This window comes from Oryzias melastigma, linkage group LG6, assembly GCF_002922805.2.
Source record: "Oryzias melastigma strain HK-1 linkage group LG6, ASM292280v2, whole genome shotgun sequence".
NCBI classification, from domain to species: domain Eukaryota; kingdom Metazoa; phylum Chordata; class Actinopteri; order Beloniformes; family Adrianichthyidae; genus Oryzias; species Oryzias melastigma.
Window position 1 is genome coordinate 17,840,089 of NC_050517.1, and position 18,018 is coordinate 17,858,106.

At 39.3% G+C, this 18,018-nt stretch overlaps 4 protein-coding genes and 3 non-coding genes across 11 annotated transcripts in view; 5 read left to right on the forward strand and 2 right to left on the reverse strand.

Moving 5' to 3' along the window:
- lctlb (lactase-like b) overlaps positions 1–2,076 on the forward strand; it is a 9,646-nt gene extending 7,570 nt beyond the window's left edge. For 3 of the 5 annotated variants that reach the window (XR_002920237.2, XM_024281443.2, XM_024281447.2), the window contains 2 exons: positions 1,165–1,209; positions 1,370–2,076. Coding sequence is in view for 4 of the 5 variants with exons in the window: in XM_024281443.2 (XP_024137211.1) it covers positions 1,165–1,209; positions 1,370–1,485 (161 nt within the window). In the remaining variant the exon portion in view is untranslated. Of the gene's footprint in view, positions 1–1,164 lie in introns of all 5 variants that reach the window. The other 2 variants (XM_036212361.1, XM_024281446.2) reach the window with 2 other exon arrangements.
- Positions 1,519–6,982, reverse strand: zwilch (zwilch kinetochore protein). The gene is made up of 18 exons (XM_024281442.2): positions 6,715–6,982; positions 6,582–6,624; positions 6,410–6,502; positions 6,090–6,244; positions 5,813–6,003; positions 5,652–5,731; positions 5,427–5,582; positions 5,214–5,285; positions 5,047–5,140; positions 4,915–4,967; positions 4,727–4,829; positions 4,563–4,642; positions 4,332–4,488; positions 3,321–3,349; positions 3,104–3,240; positions 2,906–3,001; positions 2,121–2,236; positions 1,519–2,041 (listed from the first exon to the last, which is right to left on the reverse strand). The coding sequence occupies exons 1-18, from the start codon at positions 6,762–6,764 to the stop codon at positions 1,953–1,955; spliced, it is 1,794 nt and encodes a 597-aa protein (XP_024137210.1). The 5' UTR covers positions 6,765–6,982; the 3' UTR covers positions 1,519–1,952.
- Positions 6,983–7,184: 202 nt separating this feature from the next.
- On the forward strand, positions 7,185–10,686 carry rpl4 (ribosomal protein L4). The gene is made up of 10 exons (XM_024281449.2): positions 7,185–7,337; positions 7,797–7,968; positions 8,065–8,171; positions 8,396–8,534; positions 8,692–8,816; positions 9,432–9,561; positions 9,739–9,895; positions 10,097–10,180; positions 10,362–10,482; positions 10,555–10,686. The coding sequence occupies exons 1-10, from the start codon at positions 7,335–7,337 to the stop codon at positions 10,639–10,641; spliced, it is 1,125 nt and encodes a 374-aa protein (XP_024137217.1). The 5' UTR covers positions 7,185–7,334; the 3' UTR covers positions 10,642–10,686.
- LOC112152953 lies at positions 8,238–8,336 on the forward strand. The gene has a single exon (XR_002920423.1). It is a non-coding gene; the product is annotated as a small nucleolar RNA SNORD16 (small nucleolar RNA).
- LOC112152952 lies at positions 9,957–10,027 on the forward strand. The gene has a single exon (XR_002920422.1). It is a non-coding gene; the product is annotated as a small nucleolar RNA SNORD18 (small nucleolar RNA).
- LOC112152951 lies at positions 10,217–10,284 on the forward strand. The gene has a single exon (XR_002920421.1). It is a non-coding gene; the product is annotated as a small nucleolar RNA SNORD18 (small nucleolar RNA).
- Positions 10,687–10,691: 5 nt separating the features above from the next.
- map2k1 (mitogen-activated protein kinase kinase 1) overlaps positions 10,692–18,018 on the reverse strand; it is a 17,504-nt gene continuing 10,177 nt past the window's right edge. The window contains exons 2-11 of the mRNA XM_024281448.2: positions 13,761–13,971; positions 13,522–13,668; positions 13,332–13,409; positions 13,135–13,186; positions 11,858–11,982; positions 11,542–11,746; positions 11,400–11,464; positions 11,261–11,319; positions 11,132–11,177; positions 10,692–11,066 (exon numbers count right to left, since the gene is read on the reverse strand). Coding sequence (XP_024137216.1) covers positions 10,953–11,066; positions 11,132–11,177; positions 11,261–11,319; positions 11,400–11,464; positions 11,542–11,746; positions 11,858–11,982; positions 13,135–13,186; positions 13,332–13,409; positions 13,522–13,668; positions 13,761–13,971 — 1,102 coding nt within the window. The 3' untranslated portion in view covers positions 10,692–10,952. The remainder of the gene's footprint in view (positions 11,067–11,131; positions 11,178–11,260; positions 11,320–11,399; positions 11,465–11,541; positions 11,747–11,857; positions 11,983–13,134; positions 13,187–13,331; positions 13,410–13,521; positions 13,669–13,760; positions 13,972–18,018) is intronic.

Consider the following 18,018-nt stretch of genomic DNA (forward strand, 5'->3'; position numbering starts at 1 on the left):
AGTTGTAAATTTATGACTTTATTGGCAAAATTTATGATTTTTTTAACGTAAGTTTACTTGTTTAAAGTAATTAATTTGTGACTTTTAAAGTCAAAAAGTTTCTACAATAAAACTGTTTACACAGATAAAATTGTAAATGTATTACATTTTGTTTTTTAACTTATTTGTTTTAAAGTCGTAAATTTATTACTTTGAAACACATATATGTAAGAGAAATATGACAAAAATTTAGGCTAATTGAACTAATAAATAACTAATTTATGAAAAATAAAATCATAACTGTTGAAATACAAGAATAAAGTTGTATATTTGGGATTTTAAAAGTCGTTGGTTAAATTTATGACTTGTTCTTGCAAATTTACCTGTGTTAGAGTCATAAATTCATGACTTTTGAAGTTGTAAATTTATGACTTTAAAATCCAAACTTATGAGAAAAAAAGTTGTAACTGTTAAATTACAAGAATTAAGTCGTGTATTTATGACTAAAAGTTATAGACTAATTTTATGCCTTTTTTTCTTGAAAATTTACTTGGTAAAAAGTTGTACATTTACGACTATAAAAACATAAATTGACAAGTAAAAAATGTGTAAGTTTAGGAGAAAAAAAAGACGTAATTGTTAAATTACAAGAATCAAGTCGGATATTATGTCTTCAAAAGTCATAGACTAAATTTATGACTTTTTAGTCATAAAAATTAATTGTATTAAAATCATAAAGGTATGACTTTAGAAGTTGTAAATCTACTACTTTAAACCACGAAATTAAAAAAACGAAAAAGTAATGAATTTACGACTGAAGTCTTAAATTTATGACTTTGTCTCGCAATATTAAATTATTTTTATTTTTTTGTATCTTTAATACTCCGTCGTAGCTTGCAGCATTTTAGCACGCTTTAATTCTGTCCTGCTTAATTGTTTTTAATCAAAAAGTATTTCACAAAGCATTTTTTTTATTTAGCCAGCAAACTTAATACCTTTGGAATACCTACAATGAAAACAATTTCACATCTTTATGGCTTCAGTAAAACCTTCCTGACGTATAAATCAAGGATTCTGAAACATCTTGAACGCAGCTTTGTGAAATATTCTCCAGCAGACGCATGCAGTCCTCAAAGGGTTAAATTGTTGCTAATCCACTGTGAGTACTTTTTCTTCTTTTACTAGAGGAACAGCGGAGTACTGCTGCCAATATTCTCAGACTTATACATGGTAAGAAATTCTTTTTGCTCAGGAAAAAAAGAATAATTTAATGAGCAGAGAAATGTTAACCCTTTGAGTGCTGTGCTTCTTTACTAGCAGCTTCATTAGATTATTTGTCAAATTATTTTTTTTTATATAAACAAGTTTGCATGGTTATTTGTTCTTGCAGACCCTCTGACCAGCCACATGGAGATGGTGACGGAGATCGTTGTTCCCACCGTCTGCACGCTCTCCATTCTGCTCAGTGCCGTCTTCCTAATGTTCCTGCTGCGCCGGCGGAATTAGAAAGTCTGCAATCCCAAAAAATCAAGTCTGTGGTCCAAGAACTTATCCTTTTAATGAATTATGTGTGAGACTTTGAACAGAGCTTATTAGTTTAAAGTGTGAATACAGAGTTTTCAGAAAAAAGACTTGAACTCAGAAGACAAAGCATTGAGAATGCACCTCCAACATACTGATCTTCATATTGGAACGTTGAAGTGGAATGTTGTTTTTGCTTACAGCCACTATCATACACTGTACTTTGTTGTGTTACTTTAAATTAAACTGGTTTATTTGGCAAAAAATTCTTTCAAATTTATTTTTTTTCCGCACAAAAAAACAGATAGAGATGTTCACTTGGTGAGGTCAAAATTAAACAAATACAGATTACTGCAGGTTTTTAAACAGTTCAAACATGTCTGGGTTGCTTATCAGTGTGAAACTCACCTAAACATTTTTTTCCTTTTTTTAAATGTGAAATTTTAACAAAATTATGCAAATCTGACGAGGCTGCAGCACAACATGGTTGAAAAGAAAGCAGGTTCCTCACAGTCTCTACCTGCTGTCTCCACTGGATAATCTACAAAAATAAAGTATATATATTTAAGAAATTAATTCATCATCATTAAAATGAGTATTTTTGGGGTGGGACATTTTACCTGTGTCAAAGATGACATGATCAACCAGAGGTCTGTCGCTGAGCTGTAAGGATGTTCGTACCTCCAAGGCGCTGTGTCCACTGGACACCTCCACCCCCCACATCATGGGATGCTCTCTGTGGTAAAAAAAAATAAAAAATAAAATAAACACAAGAAACCAGTCTGGTTTAATACTTGTAATGCCTCACTTTTAGTGCATAGCTTTTCATACGTTTTCTAAAATCCTCTTTCAGAGTCACAGGGTTGCTGGAGCCTATCCTAGCCACTGTTGGGTGGATACATCCTGGCAGGGCCACACAACTACACACTCACACACTAGGAGCATTTTAGAGACACAACCTATGAAGCATGTTTTTGGGCTGTGGAGGGAAGCTAGTGTCTGAAGACGACCAACACATTTACAGTGAGACATTCAAGCTTTACACAGAAGGTCCCAGCCGGGATTCAAACCCGTCAGAAGTGCAAACCACTACACCAACGTACCCCACTAGACAGATTTTTAAAATGAAAATTCTGATTTTATGTCGAGATTGAGATCTGAGGTTGACAAAGGAAAATAAAATGTGAACATTTGCCAAACTTATTAGAGACGGAGGACTAAATCTTTGTCAAAATGTCTGCATGTTTTTTTGTTTTTGTTGCCTCAGGACAACAGATGTCATTTAGCTATTGTGCTAAATCTGATATATTTATGTTCTAGCTATGCTAAAACATTGATTAATATGCATTTTCCTATTTAAACTAAATGAAATGTAATAAAAAAGGTCATCTCAGGCAGAACTTACTTCTGATAGAAATGGCTGATTATTGCAGGTTTGATCTGGAGCTTAAACTCGTGCTCTTCATCATATGCGGCTGTTTTGTAATACTGTAAACATGATCTGAAATAAAACATAAATTCTTTTCAACTTCAGCATCCCACTTAATTAAAAAAAGATATTTAGCATGTTCTGATCTTATAATGAAAACATTCAGCTGTTTACTGAGTGAGATGGAAGAGCCGGTCGTAGGGCAGACACAGGAAGGTGCTGCAGGTCACGATGATGTCCAGCAGGTGGTGCAGTTTTCTGAGTCGGATCACTTGCTCTTGCAAATCCACTTCCGTGTTCAAATAATACCACTGAGAAAAACATTCTTTAAACTGAAAAATGTGTTTTAAAGAACATGTGAGACATGTCAAAAGAAATACTTCCATCTTACCAAGTGATTGAGAGTGGTCAGCTCTTCACCTGAGCAAGAAAAAGAATTGTATGCTTTCAATTTGATCAATCAGAAGTGTAACCAAATCTTAGGCTTAAAATGATTTGTGTTTTAGTTATAAGGCTATAGATCAGGGGTGTCAAACTCAATCGCACATGGGGGTAAAATCCTAAACACACCTCAGGTCGCGGGCTGAACAGGATAAACATTTATTGAACACTCTGAAACTACATTTTTAAAACATTAAAACCGTAACTTTTTAACATAATTATAAACTGGATATAAAGCATTACCTGTGATAATGCTAGTGTGAAAGCTGTAAGCTGAATTTGACCGCTGAAGATGCTAGTGTTGATAGCTGAAAATGCTGAAAATAATAGCTAAAAACACTGAAGCTAATAGCGGAAAACATTGAAGCTGATAGCCAACTAAAATATTAGCTAAATGGCAAATTAGCCTAAAAAAACACAAAAAAAATCCTAAATTAGCCAAAACAACTACCTTGTAAATATTAGCCTAACTCCAAAATAGCCTAAAAAACAAACAAGCAAAAAAAAACTAAATTAGCCAAAACAGCTAGCCTGTAAATATTAGCTAAACTCCAAAATAGCCTAAAAAAATCAAACAAACAAAAAAGAAAATCTAAATTAGCCAAAACAGCTAGCATGTAGTTGAAATATTAGCTAATCCGAAAGTAGCCTAAAAAATCTTAGTAAATGGCAAATTAGCCAAAACAGCTAGCCTGTAAATATTAGCCTAACTCCAAAATAGCCTAAAAAGTCTTAGTAAATGGTAAAATAGTCCAAAAAGCTAGCAGAATGCCAATTTTTAACATTTTAAAACCACAACTTTTTAACATAATTATGAACAATAAAAATTCAGGAATATTATTTCAGAATAAATCAATTTAAACTGCAAATAACTTCCAATATTGTACTCTTCATTATCCGGATCCGGCCCCCGGGCCTTAACTTTAACACATGTGTTATAGAGCAATAGTCAGTTGGTTACCAATCAGGTAGTTGATGTAGTCTTTTCTTATCTTGTCCAAACCCATCTCTAGCAGCATACTGACAGGAGTGATGCCTGTCAGAGAAACATGATCAACCTGCTGGTGGTAAGACTGCAGAATGAGCTTGCTGAGAGAGCTGTTGCTGTCTCTGTGAATCTGCAAAACACACAAAAACAGTCATTTTGTTCGTAATTAACAGTTTTTTTTTTCAAAACTACATTGTTGTTTACCCAGGGTTTGATGTCACCGTATCTTAGGGCATTAATGATCAACTTCAGGCAGTCTCCGATGTCCTGGTATGAGGTCACGCCTGTCACGGAAAGAAAAATGTTTTTTGTTTTTTTTTCCTGTCCGTTTGAAAGGTTACCTCGGCTCTGACAGAAGACAGACTGACTTTTTCTCATGCGAACCCAAAGCTGCTCCACAAAGTCCAAGTCTCCTCTTTCCAAAAAAGAGTTGAAAATTGGAGTGTCTGTGTCCGACTTCATCCTTGTGGTCTTAAAAATAAATTAATAAACCGATCAGACATATTTTCTTTACCGAATGCATCATTGAAAAGGTTTTTGCACATTGCTATGATACCCCAGGTGTCTTTGCTGCTTGTTCTTGAGGTGCCTTTGCTGTATTTTGGAGCTCTGAAAACAAAAAAAGAAACAACTTTCAATTTTTTTTTTTTTTAAGAATGTTTGCTTTCATTTTTCTAAAGGTAAATACCCTCAAGGTAAGTCTTGGTCAGATTAACAGCTGACACGCTTTCCAAAGGTTCCATCCATTCAGTCTCACCCGTTCTCAAACCATCAGCTAAAGTCTAAAAAAAACAGAAGCTTTGAGAATTTATTTTAACTGAATAGGATCTAAAGTTTCATCAATGAGAGACACACCTGGAGGAACTCTAGTTCTCTGTACATGTCAAACATGGGGCTTCTCATGTCTCCAGTAGCAACTTTAATATTCTGCAAACAAAGAAATACTCAAATACGTGAGCAAAATCAAACATTAAAACTCAAATTTATGTCAAAAATCATTATTTGCTTCTTTATATTCATCAAATACTTTCTATGAAAGCAGAGACAGAATCAGTCTTTGCTGCTCACCAGTGTTGCCGTGGAGGACAGAGGTGGGACCTCAAGGACACTCTCCACATGACTCCACTTGAGGTCCACCGTGACGCTGCTTTGTGACTCAATAGTCGTGTTCTCGACAACAGTAGAGCCGAACAGGCTGAACCTAGCACTGCCTTTAATTCCGATCTGGAAGCATTGACACGCGAATGTAAACAAAGAGTTATAAAGTGCAAACTTAAGCGCATGCACACTTACAGAAGTCGAGTTGTGCCTTTTTTTATGCTCTTGTTTCAATTCTTCTAAGGTTACAAAAGACTGTTTGTCCACAGTTGACCCTAAGGATGAGTAAAATGAATTAAACGGTTACAATAAGACGCATTTATTGCTTTAGTTTGGAAAAAATGGCTAAAAAATACCTTTGCAGGTGATGGAGTAGAGTTTGATGGCAGTTATTTTAGTGTCAACGTAAACGGGTTCAGCCCCGAGCCAAGTTGTTCCAGCGGGGTCAGACATGTCACAGCGCACCCAGAGAGGATGTAAGGCGGGATGCTTGTCAACTATCGACATGCCAGGATTTAGAGATAATGTGTACCAAGACAGCAGCTCCCTTTAGAGAGATGGGGGGAAAAAAGTTTATTACAAACTAAGACAATTGTGTAAATATGAGTAAAATGTTGAAGGATTTATCACCACCTTGCTTTCATGATTGTGAGTGGCTGTGGCATCAATTCTATCTGCAGAGCATCTGCATCAGCATCATCAGCGCCATCATTCTCAGCTCCATCATCGTCATCGCAGTTTGATGTTTCTGTCATTTCCTGATGCTCTGGTTGACATACTTTTGGGATCTAAAGAGCGCAAACATAACAGAATTTCGGGGGAATAGAGAATAAATATAAAAAATGCGTACATTTTGACAACCACACATAGCAAAATAAATAAATTAATCACCAATTTAAATTAAAAATGGTAAAGTAATCCATCAAAAAGTGTGAAAAATGTGAAATACTTACCGCTTTTTCACAAACAAAGATCGTCTGTTTGCCACAATACATGCTCACTACAGCATTTTTTCCCCCATTCATTTTTACTATACTGATGTCCTCCTGAAATTATAAGAATAAATAATTTAACATTTTAAACAAAACCACTTGTTACCACTAGAATAAAGTCAAGTAAAATTACCTCAAATGTGTGTGAATCGTTGCTATTTTCATCTTGAAGCGACCTGAAATTGACACAAATCTTACAAATTTTGATATAAACTGGTTATATCAACATGTAAAAGAATAAACGACCTGTCGTAAACAAAACTCACCGAAGGATTGAGCAAAACTCCTTAGCGCGAAGTATCACCTTCGAACCCATCAAGAAAGTTCAGTGGATCCCTCGAAATATAAAGGAACCAACTGCTAAAAATCTGAACCACTGTTGATGTTTTGACACTCCCGCGCTTATCCTCAAAATGACGACACCGGGTCATAGGTCAAATTATAATCGGTGATATTTATTTGCGAATAACAACAAAAAAATAAGTTAAATCAAATTACTTGAAAATATCAATATTAAAACTAAAAAAATAGCATATAAATATTTTTACTTAAAAAAAGAGGTGGAAAAGTAGTTCGGTCTCTGTAGTTACATACGCCAACGTGGTGTTGACATATAGTCCCAACCATTTTTTTTAACTCCTAGATGGGAAATGGAAGTAAGTTAACGTGTATAGTTGTCATATTTATAACCAATATAACTTTGTGTATAATGTAAATGTCATTTTCAATAAATATAAAAAATATTTAGCACATTGTTTTAAACGGAAGTCGTAGCTGTTGACGCGGAGGGATAAATCATCAGGGGCAAGGCACCAACTTCCTTTTCACTGTGGCCGCCATAGCGAGTGGAGCGTGGTTCCCGGCGAGCCGAAAATAACTATATAAAATGGTGAGATTTTACGCTTAGAATAAGATAATGTTCATGCACAATATTGTAACTTTGTTTTATTATTTTAAAGCGACTGTCTCGTTTTATTTGGACTACTGTATATGAGAACAAAATGCCGCTAGCTAGCGGAGCTTTCACGAGGAGCCATTTTGGCCTAACAAGCTAGCTCGGCCGAGTTACACGTGTGTCTGCTCAGTCAGTCTGGATTATTGCAGCGTTTCACTCAATATATCTACTCTTTTCTGTGTTAAACTCTGTTTTGGCATTTGACTTGAGTCATTTTAATGTCTTAAAATTGAGCTAGCATTTTACGTATTTTGTTTTTAGCGATATGAAACCTTAGTGGAAAGCACCTCAAATCGTAACACTTTGACAACAAATTCATTTGTAAATCTAATAAGATTACGTTAAGCATACTGTAAAATCAGTATACCTGACGATTGCCATTCATTTTCTAAGGCTTGTGCCCGACCTCTCATCTCGGTGTACTCCGAGAAAGGAGAAACCGTCGGCAAAAATGTATTGATGCCAGCCGTCTTCAAGGCCCCAATTCGCCCTGATGTTGTAAACTTTGTGCACACCAACATGCGCAAGAACAACCGTCAGCCATATGCTGTGAGCGAGCTGGCAGGTCAGTGGTTTTGTTTTAATGTTCTCCTGCCTTATTTTGTCTGTAAGGTGACTGAACAAATGCATTTTAACTCGGGTGTATGATTGTGTATTCCAGGCCACCAGACCAGTGCAGAGTCCTGGGGAACAGGAAGAGCTGTGGCCCGTATTCCTCGTGTGAGGGGAGGTGGTACTCACCGCTCTGGCCAGGGTGCTTTTGGAAATGTATCCCTTTTAAACACTTAAAATGTTCCTTTTTATATATATATCTATTTTAGAAAACCAACCCCTTGCTATGATGGTGTAATTTGCGTCTGACTCTGTGTCCAGTGACAGAATGCCTACTGTCTTATACTGGCACAGATGGCTGGTGAACCTTGAGTCTGAGCAGGTTGAAAGTATTTCAGTTTTTCTTGTTTTGGCCTCAAACTTCCTTGACTTTGGTTAAGATGTGTCGTGGTGGTCGCATGTTTGCCCCAACTAAAACCTGGCGCCGTTGGCACCGCAGGATCAACACGCCCCAGAAGCGTTACGCCATCTGCTCTGCCCTGGCTGCCTCTGCCATTCCTGCACTTGTGATGTCCAAAGGTAACCTTAAGAAATATCCTAGATTTGACTTGGATGAACAAAATGCATTATTTTAAAGAACAGAAACGCCTTCCTACTGCTAATGCACTTCAAGTTTTAAACCACCAAAGAAACATTCCTTTGACTGTAGTATTTTTTTTATGTGTTATTTAATTAGGGCACCGCATTGAGGAAATCCCTGAAGTCCCATTGGTGGTTGAAGACAAAGTAGAGGGTTACAAGAAGACCAAGGAGGCAGTGCTGCTGCTGAAGAAGCTCAAAGCCTGGAATGACATCAAGAAGGTGAAATGCACTAAAGTGATAATTTACGTTTCAGATATAAGCTTTGAAGAAAATATAGGACAAGATTTTTTTTTTAAAAATGTCCGAAGGGTAGTGAGTCGTAAATCCTGTTATATCTGTTATAGTCCCATTCTCTCTCTGAGTACTTTTGCAGTTTGGGGTATTTATATATACACACATAAATATACACATGGAAGCATCCAACACTCATTTGTCATGTGTAAACACTCATTCGGTTCAGTTTAAATGTGATTTCCCAAGACACCTAAGTGCACTCACACCATTTTACATTTGTATTCATAAATATTTACAGATATTTGACAGTTTGCTTCGTATATGTATATATTTATCCATAATCAAAGTTCTGTATTTTTCTCTTAAATTTCATGTACAGTGCTCAACCAAATGCATTTAGTTTAGCTGTGGTTAACAAATGGAGGAATGTATGAATGAGGACTGTAGCATGATTTAATTACTTAAATACAGTCTAGTTATTGATTTTTTTTAAAGTCTTTCCTGTTTGTTCAGCATGCTAAAATGAAGCGTTAACATTCAGAGCGCATGTTCTGTTATTTTTGAGTTGCCCAGTGTCCTAACTTTCATTGTTATTGTCAGGTGTATGCCTCCCAGCGCATGCGTGCGGGGAAGGGTAAGATGAGGAATCGCAGACGAATCCAGCGCAAAGGACCGTGCATCATCTACAACCAAGATGCTGGTTTGACTAAAGCCTTCAGGAATATTCCAGGTATTCTATGCATAATTTACCATCGGTTATCCCTTTTTTTTTAAAACTACTTTTAACCTTCACCTTTTGTCTAGGACATTACACAAATGCTATTGTTAGTCATGCATTTATACACAGCTTGTTTATGAATATGATATGAAAATTTGCTCTTGTTAAACCTGTTTCTGTCTCATCCAGGCATCACTTTGCAGAACGTGAACAAACTGAACCTGCTGAGGCTTGCTCCTGGTGGTCACGTCGGTCGCTTCTGCGTCTGGACAGAAAGCGCTTTCCGCAAGTTGGATGAGCTGTACGGCACCTGGCGCAAACCTGCCACCCTGAAGGTTGACTACAAGTACGTGCCTGAGCCCTGTCCATCATGTGACACACGCATACACATCATATGTTGCACATGCATGTCATGATGAGCTTCCCACTTCATGGTCCGTGTTTTTGATCTTTGTGATATTAACGAAGTTCTGAGCTGAAGCAACCCAGTGAAGTAAAGTTAGTTTAGTTTGTTTTTCCTTGAACTAAGTTTACTTTTTTGTTCCAGCCTTCCAATGCACAAGATGACCAACACAGACCTGAGCAGGATTCTGAAGAGCGAAGAGATCCAGAAAGCACTTCGTGCCCCCAAGTACGTAACTTTCCCTTGATCTTCAAACCTGTAATTAAGCTGTGATGATTTTCCACTTCAGGTCCGTGTTTCTGAACTCTGATTATCATGGAAGTTCTGAGTTTTTCACAAATGCGTTTGCACGTATTGCAGTAAGCTGGAGTTCATATTTAAAGTAGGATTTTTTTTTTGGCCATAACAGCAAGAAGATCAACCGCAGAGTACTGAAGAAGAATCCTCTGAAGAATCTGAAGATTATGTTCAAGCTGAACCCGTATGCCAAGACAGTAAGACGTCATGCCATCCTGAAGCACGACCCTACTGTAAGTACATGTTTATGCAGTAACATCCCAAAATGAAATGTGCTTTTGCTGACATATGTGGTGATCCTGTAGATCAAGGCCAAGATGCTGAAGCCCAAGAAAAGATCCACAAAGAAGAAGAATGCTGCAAAGAAAGAGGCTGCACAGCCCAAGGCATGAACATCCAACAGAATGGGTTTTGTTGAATAAATCGGTTTCAAACAGTCTGCTGTGTCATTCAAATATTTATTTCACTGGTTTAAAAATATGACATAAGCTCAGGGATTGTTAAAGCATAGAACACGGAACAGGAACAGCACAAAGATTTAGCAGCATTTTTCATAGTTTGATTACTAGAAAAATCATTTAGCACAACGCTTCACTTGGCATTTTTACTTTATACACTTGTTTTAGAAATGGCTGCACGTCCTTGAGTGCCTTCGTGGTTGGTGTGAGCATATTTCAAAAATACAAACTCTTTCGTCCACGTCTTAAATGGTGGTGGTGTGGGTGGGTGTCAGAGGCTGGCTGAGTCCTATGGTGCTACACAACCAGCCAGCAAAGTCCACCTCCTCTGCTTCAGACTGCTTGATGAAAGGATGCACCTGAAAGGGACAGTGCTCATTAATATGGATCCAGACGACAAAAACGGTCAAATATTCTCACCTACCATTAGTTGCTTCAAATCAGCTCTTTCTGCAGGATTCTTTATCAAGCTGCAGAGGAGGTATGCAAACTTCAGTAAATGTGGTGTCACCCCAGAACATTTGAATATAGGCAAATAAGTGTTCATACGTACCATTTGTTGACAAAATCTTGAAATTCAGAGCTGAATATTGCAGGAAGCTTTGGCGGAGGCTATACACACATGGATATGTTAGCTCCAGTAGAAGTCCACATCTGTTAAATAACTTTAGAATGTGCAAACATTAACAAACCTCATTGACGATGTAATCAAGCAGTTCAAATATAGCCATTGGAGGTCTACTGTCTGGTCCGTATGCTGGGACAAGTACAAAACAAAATGAGGATGTGAGCTCTGAATATTTGCATGTAACTGATATAATCTGGTATACTTACAACTGCCCGGCCGTCCAGGAGGACGTGGTTTTGGAGATTCACTGGAGGCCGTTTCCCCTTCCATGGGGAATCCAAAAATCTTTTCCAACTCTCTTGAATCCGGGGGAGGGATCGGAAAGCGTCCGATGGCCATTTCCACTAAAGACAGCCCCATGCTCCAAATGTCTGACTGAACGGAGTAGTGAGTCCCCTGTAAGCGCTCTGGCTGCACAACAACCAACATTCAGTCAGACTCTGTCACTACGTTAGTTCTCACCTATTAAAAATAAAAATCACTGGCTGTTGATTAAAGATATACAGTATGATCCTGACTCACCGACATGTAGGAGCGAGTTCCCACAAAGGAGTTGGCCATGGAGTCGATGAGCTGTCCGCTCACTCCAAAGTCACACAGCTTGATCTCACCGCGGGAGTTCACCAGGATGTTAGAGGGTTTGACATCTGAGGGAGAGGACAGTAATCGTCAGGGATGAAATTACTGCAGGACATTTCTACCTTCACATTTCATCAACTATGAGTAAAACAGATCTTCTAAACGGGGAATACAGCATTCATAGTTGCCATCCCGACAGTTCTCCATTGCTGCTTCAAAACAATGAAAATTCAAAATCGGACAATATACAACATTCATTCTTTCCTTTACGTTCTGGTCTCTTTGCTCAAAAAAAGCCCCAAACCATGATGCTTCCACCCCCATGCTTTACAGTAGGTATGGTGTTCTTTGGATCTAACTCAGCATTCTTTCTCATCCAAACAGTAGAGTTCTACTGTACATAGGACATTCTCCCAATCCCCTTCAGATGCTCTCTAGCAAACTTTAGACAGGTCTACACATGTACTGGCTTTAACAGAGGGACAAGTCTGGCTCTGCAGGGTTTGAGTCCCTCCAAAGATGTGTAGTGTGTTACTGAAGGAAGCCTTTGTTACTTTGATCCCAGTTCTCTGCAGGTCATTCACTAGGTCCTCCGTGTGGTTCTGGGATTTTGCTCACCGTTCTTGTGATCATTTTGACCCCAAGGGGGGAGATCTGTCAGGGAGTACCAGATGGAGGGAGATTATCAGTGATCTTGTATGTCTTCCATGTCCTAATACTTTGCTCCCACAGTTGATTTCTTCACACCAAGCTGCTTACTTATTGCAGGTTCAGTCTTCCCAGCCTGGTGCAGGTCAACTATTTTGTTTCTGGTGTCCTTAGACAGCTCTTTGGTCTTGGCTATAGTGGAGTTTGGAGTGTGACGGTTTGAGGTTGTAGACAGGTGTCTTTTATATACATAACGAGTTCAAACAGGTGTCATTAATACAGGTAACGAGTGGAGGACAGAGGATCCTCTTACAGAATAAGTTACAGGTCTGTGAGAGCCGGAAATCTTGCTTGTTTGTAGGAGATCAAATATTTATTTTCTTCCACAATTTGCAACTTAATTATTTACAAATCAGACAATGTGATTTTCTGGATTTTTTTTCTCAGTTTGTCTCTCTTTGATGAAAATTACAACCCTCTCAAACCTCTTAAAGTGGGAGAACTCACTCAATCGGTGGCTGAATATATACTTCTTTGCCCCACTGTACATTCTACACAGAACAGATTCTCACCTCTGTGCATGATCTTGTGCTTCTCACGCAGGTAAGACAGCCCTTTAATGACCTGCAAAACCAAACACCTCACATTAACAAATACATTTGGCTAAAAAGACAAAAAAAATATACACAAAATATTTTTTTTTCTTTGCTCAGCATGTTTAAAATTTCTCAGAGCATAAAATATGTAGGAGACGTGTTGGGCCACGCACAGCAATGCTGACTTTGCCAAGGATCTGCTCTGGGATTTTGCCCGCTTTCTTCAAAGACTGATCCAGGGAGCCACCGTCCTACAACCAGAAAACAGAGGAAACATGAAGAAGTAATAAATATAAGGCACAAACAATTTGGCTTTTTTAAATTTTTTAAAAATATGTCATTTATCTCATTAGATGGATGTACCATATGCTCCATGCAGATGCTGATTTCTCCATCACTGTAGAAAGCTCCATAGAAGCCTACAATGTATGGAGAGTTGCACTCGTGCAGCACCTGCAGCTCCCGGATGATCTGGTTCCTGATGGCTGGTTTGATCTCCAGGTGGATCAGCTGCAACAAAGACGAACCACAGTTTTTATTTATCTCAATGGGTACAATTCGGTGTTTCCATGGAATTAAGCACACGTTCATTTACAGCTTACCTTCCTTGCCATAATCAAACCAGAAGGTCTGTGCGAGACCTTGAAGACGACGCCTCCGTTGCCTGCACCGAGCTCGCAGATTTTTTCAAAGTCGTCGTCCTTCAGCTCTCCCACTTTCTGCTTCTGTGTGAGGAAGGCCTCCAAGCGCTTTCGCTGCTGCTCATCCAGTTCAAGCTCCTCTAGCTTTTTCTGCAGGGACTCCAAGTTTGTCCTTAAGCAGAAGAGGAAGAGGACAGAAACAGAAAGATTGGAGATTACTGTCCGATTGCTGTGCTCTTTCCTGAATAAAGGAAACTATTCAGGAAGAGTGCAGATGGAAACTAAAATCGTGCTTCCAGATGACCCTTATAGGTTATATCACCAGAGAGAAAGGAAACACACTGGTGGGATATCAGCTGATGCGTTTACTTTCAGGTTATAGGAAAATACAACAGGAGTTGGAAAAAAGAGAAGTTAAATATTCCAATGCTCCAACACGTTTGTGCTAATTTAAGTAAGGTGCCATGAGGATGTATCAATGAGCCAATCTGTGAATGAATCATAAAATATAAATGCCATCATTTGTTCTACTCCCAAATTATTAGTGAATACTGAGCAACCTAATCCATCGTTATTTTAAATAAATTACTTTTTTTTTCGATTGCTAAGACATATTTTTGCAAACTGTGCTGGTTTCGTCAAAATAAGTAAAACAGTTCACAAAATCACACACCCAAACTGCAAAATACATCATTTATCCTGTTAAATTACACATTGCAACCAAAACGACTTATAGAATTATTAAACCCCAACTTATGACACTCATTAGTAAAATATGTACCACCTGGCTATGCCCTTATTTTGGAGGGCCACTTCCTCTTAAAAACAACCGGGTCACCAGACCACTTCCTGTGCTTCCCCGTCCTGCTGCTAGCACTGCTGCTTTGCTGTGGTCAGACGTGCTCTGGTTGACTAATGTTGAAACTGTGCATCTCTGCCGTGCCAGGAGACAATCATGGCATCACAAACACAAAAGCCTATGACCAAGTACCAGACTGTCTAAGCAGTTATGATAAACTTAAACGCACCTTCTGAGTAGATGATCCTGACAGTTCCTTTTATAAAAACCTGATTGAAGAATTTATAGATTCTCTGCCTTAGAACCGTTATTGCAATATAAATACACGTCACAAACTACTGCTAACCTCATGTATAATGTCACTGCATTAGCTACAGAGTACACCGCCACAGCGAGCAGCAGTAGTCACCCTCCTGATTACTTAACTGAACTGAAAAAACTGGCAGACCGGAGTGGCTGCAGTTTTGATGAAGTCCTGAAGACGGTGATGACCCAGATTGGGCAGCACCTGAACGCAGCAGGGCTGGAACAAAGAGGAGGTGACACCAGGATTAAAACCGACCCTGAGGAAAAGGACAACTATGACGAGGAGGAGGAAGAGGGTGAGGAGGGGGACTTTTGCCCCACGGGATAGTCCATCCCAGCAGAACCACGCTCACTATCCATTCCCGTCCAGTCCAGTGTTGTTCAGCATGAGGCACATCACCAGGGCAGAGCATCTCAAGTCCAGAAGGTTGTTGTGGAACACGTGGTTCGGAACACAGACATCACTGCCACTGCACTGCGTCTTCATTCTTTCTCAGGAAAAGTCCCAAGGCCAAGTAATGAGGTGGACTATGAAATATGACGATCTCAAATAAATCTTCTTACGAATTCCAGCATTTTAGCCATTGGTGTTACAAGAAGAATCATGGAGAACTTAACGTCACCTGCTGCTGATGTGGTGAAGAGTCTTGATGCAGATAGATCACCTGCAGATTTAATAAGTGTGCTTGATTCAGCCTTTGGGATCGTGCAAGATGGAGAAGAGCTCTTCGCCCAGTTCCTGAACACCCTTCAAAACCCGGGCGAGTGGCCATCAGCGTACCTCCAAGACTACAGCACAACATCTGCTCGGTTGTTAAACAAGGCAAATTAAGTTGATAAACATCTGCTGAAACAGTTCTACCGTGGCTGCTGGGACAACGGTTGGATTACAAAGTTGCAACTGGAGCAACGGAGGAGTAATCCCCACCATTTCCTGACCTGTTGTTCCAACTCAGAACAGAAGAGGACTGATAGACAGCTAAGGAGTTCCTCATGAAACAGCATGAGCACATTCAAACAGCAAATCAACATCTAGTCGCAAAGCGCCTGTGGCCACAGCCCTCATGACTATGATGAGCTCAAAGACGTTAAACAACAGCTGAAGCGACTCCAGCAACAGATGTCCCAGCTTCTGTCCAGGAAACCTGCAGCTGAGTCCCAACCCACAGCATAAAACCAGCCATCCTTCACCAAAGTCTGCTGTCTGGCCCAAGCCCTGGTATTGCTTCAACTGCGGTGAAGATGGCCATATCTCTTCTGCCTTTGTCAACAGAGCCAACCCTATTATGGTCCAACTGAAGAAAAAAATTCTTTAACAAAAATGAGAAGCATGGGATGTCAAGAACAAGCAGACGCTAAACTAAACCCAGCTCCTGCGGTGGGACACTCAAAAGCTGCCTCTACCAGACGTCCCAAGAACAATGATTTCCAACTGCCAAGAGGTCTCATCGGAACCAGAAGTACAGGTCATGTCAAAATAAATGGACAATTGTTTACCTGTCGTCTTGACTCTGGGTCCCAAGAGTCTGGAATCACAGGGAATCAGACTCTCCATTTGCATCCCCCATAGTCGCTGTACGAAAGAAAGACGGAGGTGTTCATCTCTGCATCACCGATAGTAAGCTCAAACAATAAAAGATGAGTCTTGAAGAGTCTTTTTCTGCTCTTTCTGGATCAAAGTGGTTTTCAGTCCTTGATCTAAAGTCTGGTTATTATCAGATCAAGATGGGAGAAGAGCAGATAAGGAAAAAACAGCGTTTGTGAGCCCCTTTGGGTTTTGGTCCACCAACCCAATCATGCATTCCAGCACCCCTGAACTGTCTGCTCCAACGACTGCCGATCCACTCGCTGTCAGTCTCCGACTCCCCAAGACCTACACAACTGCCACTCAGGAGGACCCATCAGATCAGGACCCAGTACGTAAAGCGCGGAAAGCCCCTGTTGAAGAGCATCCAAATGCTTCTACCGGGGCTGAGCTCTGCCTTCTTCTATGCCCTTCAAGACGATGAAGAGAGGAGAATGGACCAAACTGAGAACAGCCACAATGTACCAAACCTGCAGATGCACAAGGACTTTGCTGTGGTCAGACGTGCTCTGGTTGACTGTTGTTGAAACTGCGCATCTCTGCCGTGCCAGGAGACAATCATTCATTCACACCGAGAAATAGATGCATTTCCAACCTGCTCTTCAGTCAGGTTTTTTTCTCTGGATGGAAAAAAAACTGTTTCTTCTGATGGCTTCTAAGACCCTTCAGGGGGACACCTGAATTAAGGACTTGATAGGAATCTTCAAAGAAGGACAAAACCCTTTATGTTTAATGTTTTGTTTGTTTTTTGTCATTACAGTCAATTGGTTATTTCACTTGGTTGTTCCGTTTTTTATTCAAACACTCGGGGCTCCTCGACACGAACATCTCTTCTGTAGTCAGTGCGCGTAGTTCTAAAGACGCGTTACATATGCACCAAATGACAAACACTTTATTTAAATTACCTGATTTTTCCCCAACCAACTAAATCATTTCAATCTTTAGTATGCTTTGCAATAAAGCAAAAATAGTTCACATTGTAGAAAATCTGTCAGAATATTCACATGCACATAAATATTTCCAGATCCACATGTATCTTTTGAAACATTTAATCCTAAATCCATCAGATGCACAGAGGATAATTTACATTAGGGTGAACAAAAAAGGATCACAAAAAAGCTGTAAGGAAAGCTGCAAACAAAATGTGCAGAAAAAACATATAGAACAAGAAAAAAGGGAAGATCAATAATCTTGCCACACAGCTGCCACAACACCCCATCTACGTCGTCTCGTTCTCACCCTTCCTCCGTCTATCTCCAATATCTTCCATTGGTGTAAAAAAAAAGGTGATTCCCTGTGATCTTTTATATTTCCAACATCCTGATTGAAGTGGCAACATTTAACTACTATAATTTTTGGTCAGATGGCACATAAATTACCCATTTAGCACATGTGCTATTATTTTGGATGGCAGTGTTTTGAAATGGCAAACGTGGAACATTATGTCAGGTTGTTGTGTCATATGCAGGGAACCTATGCTGCTTTGAATTGCAAAATGTGTGCGTAAAGATGACAATTTGTTAAGAGTT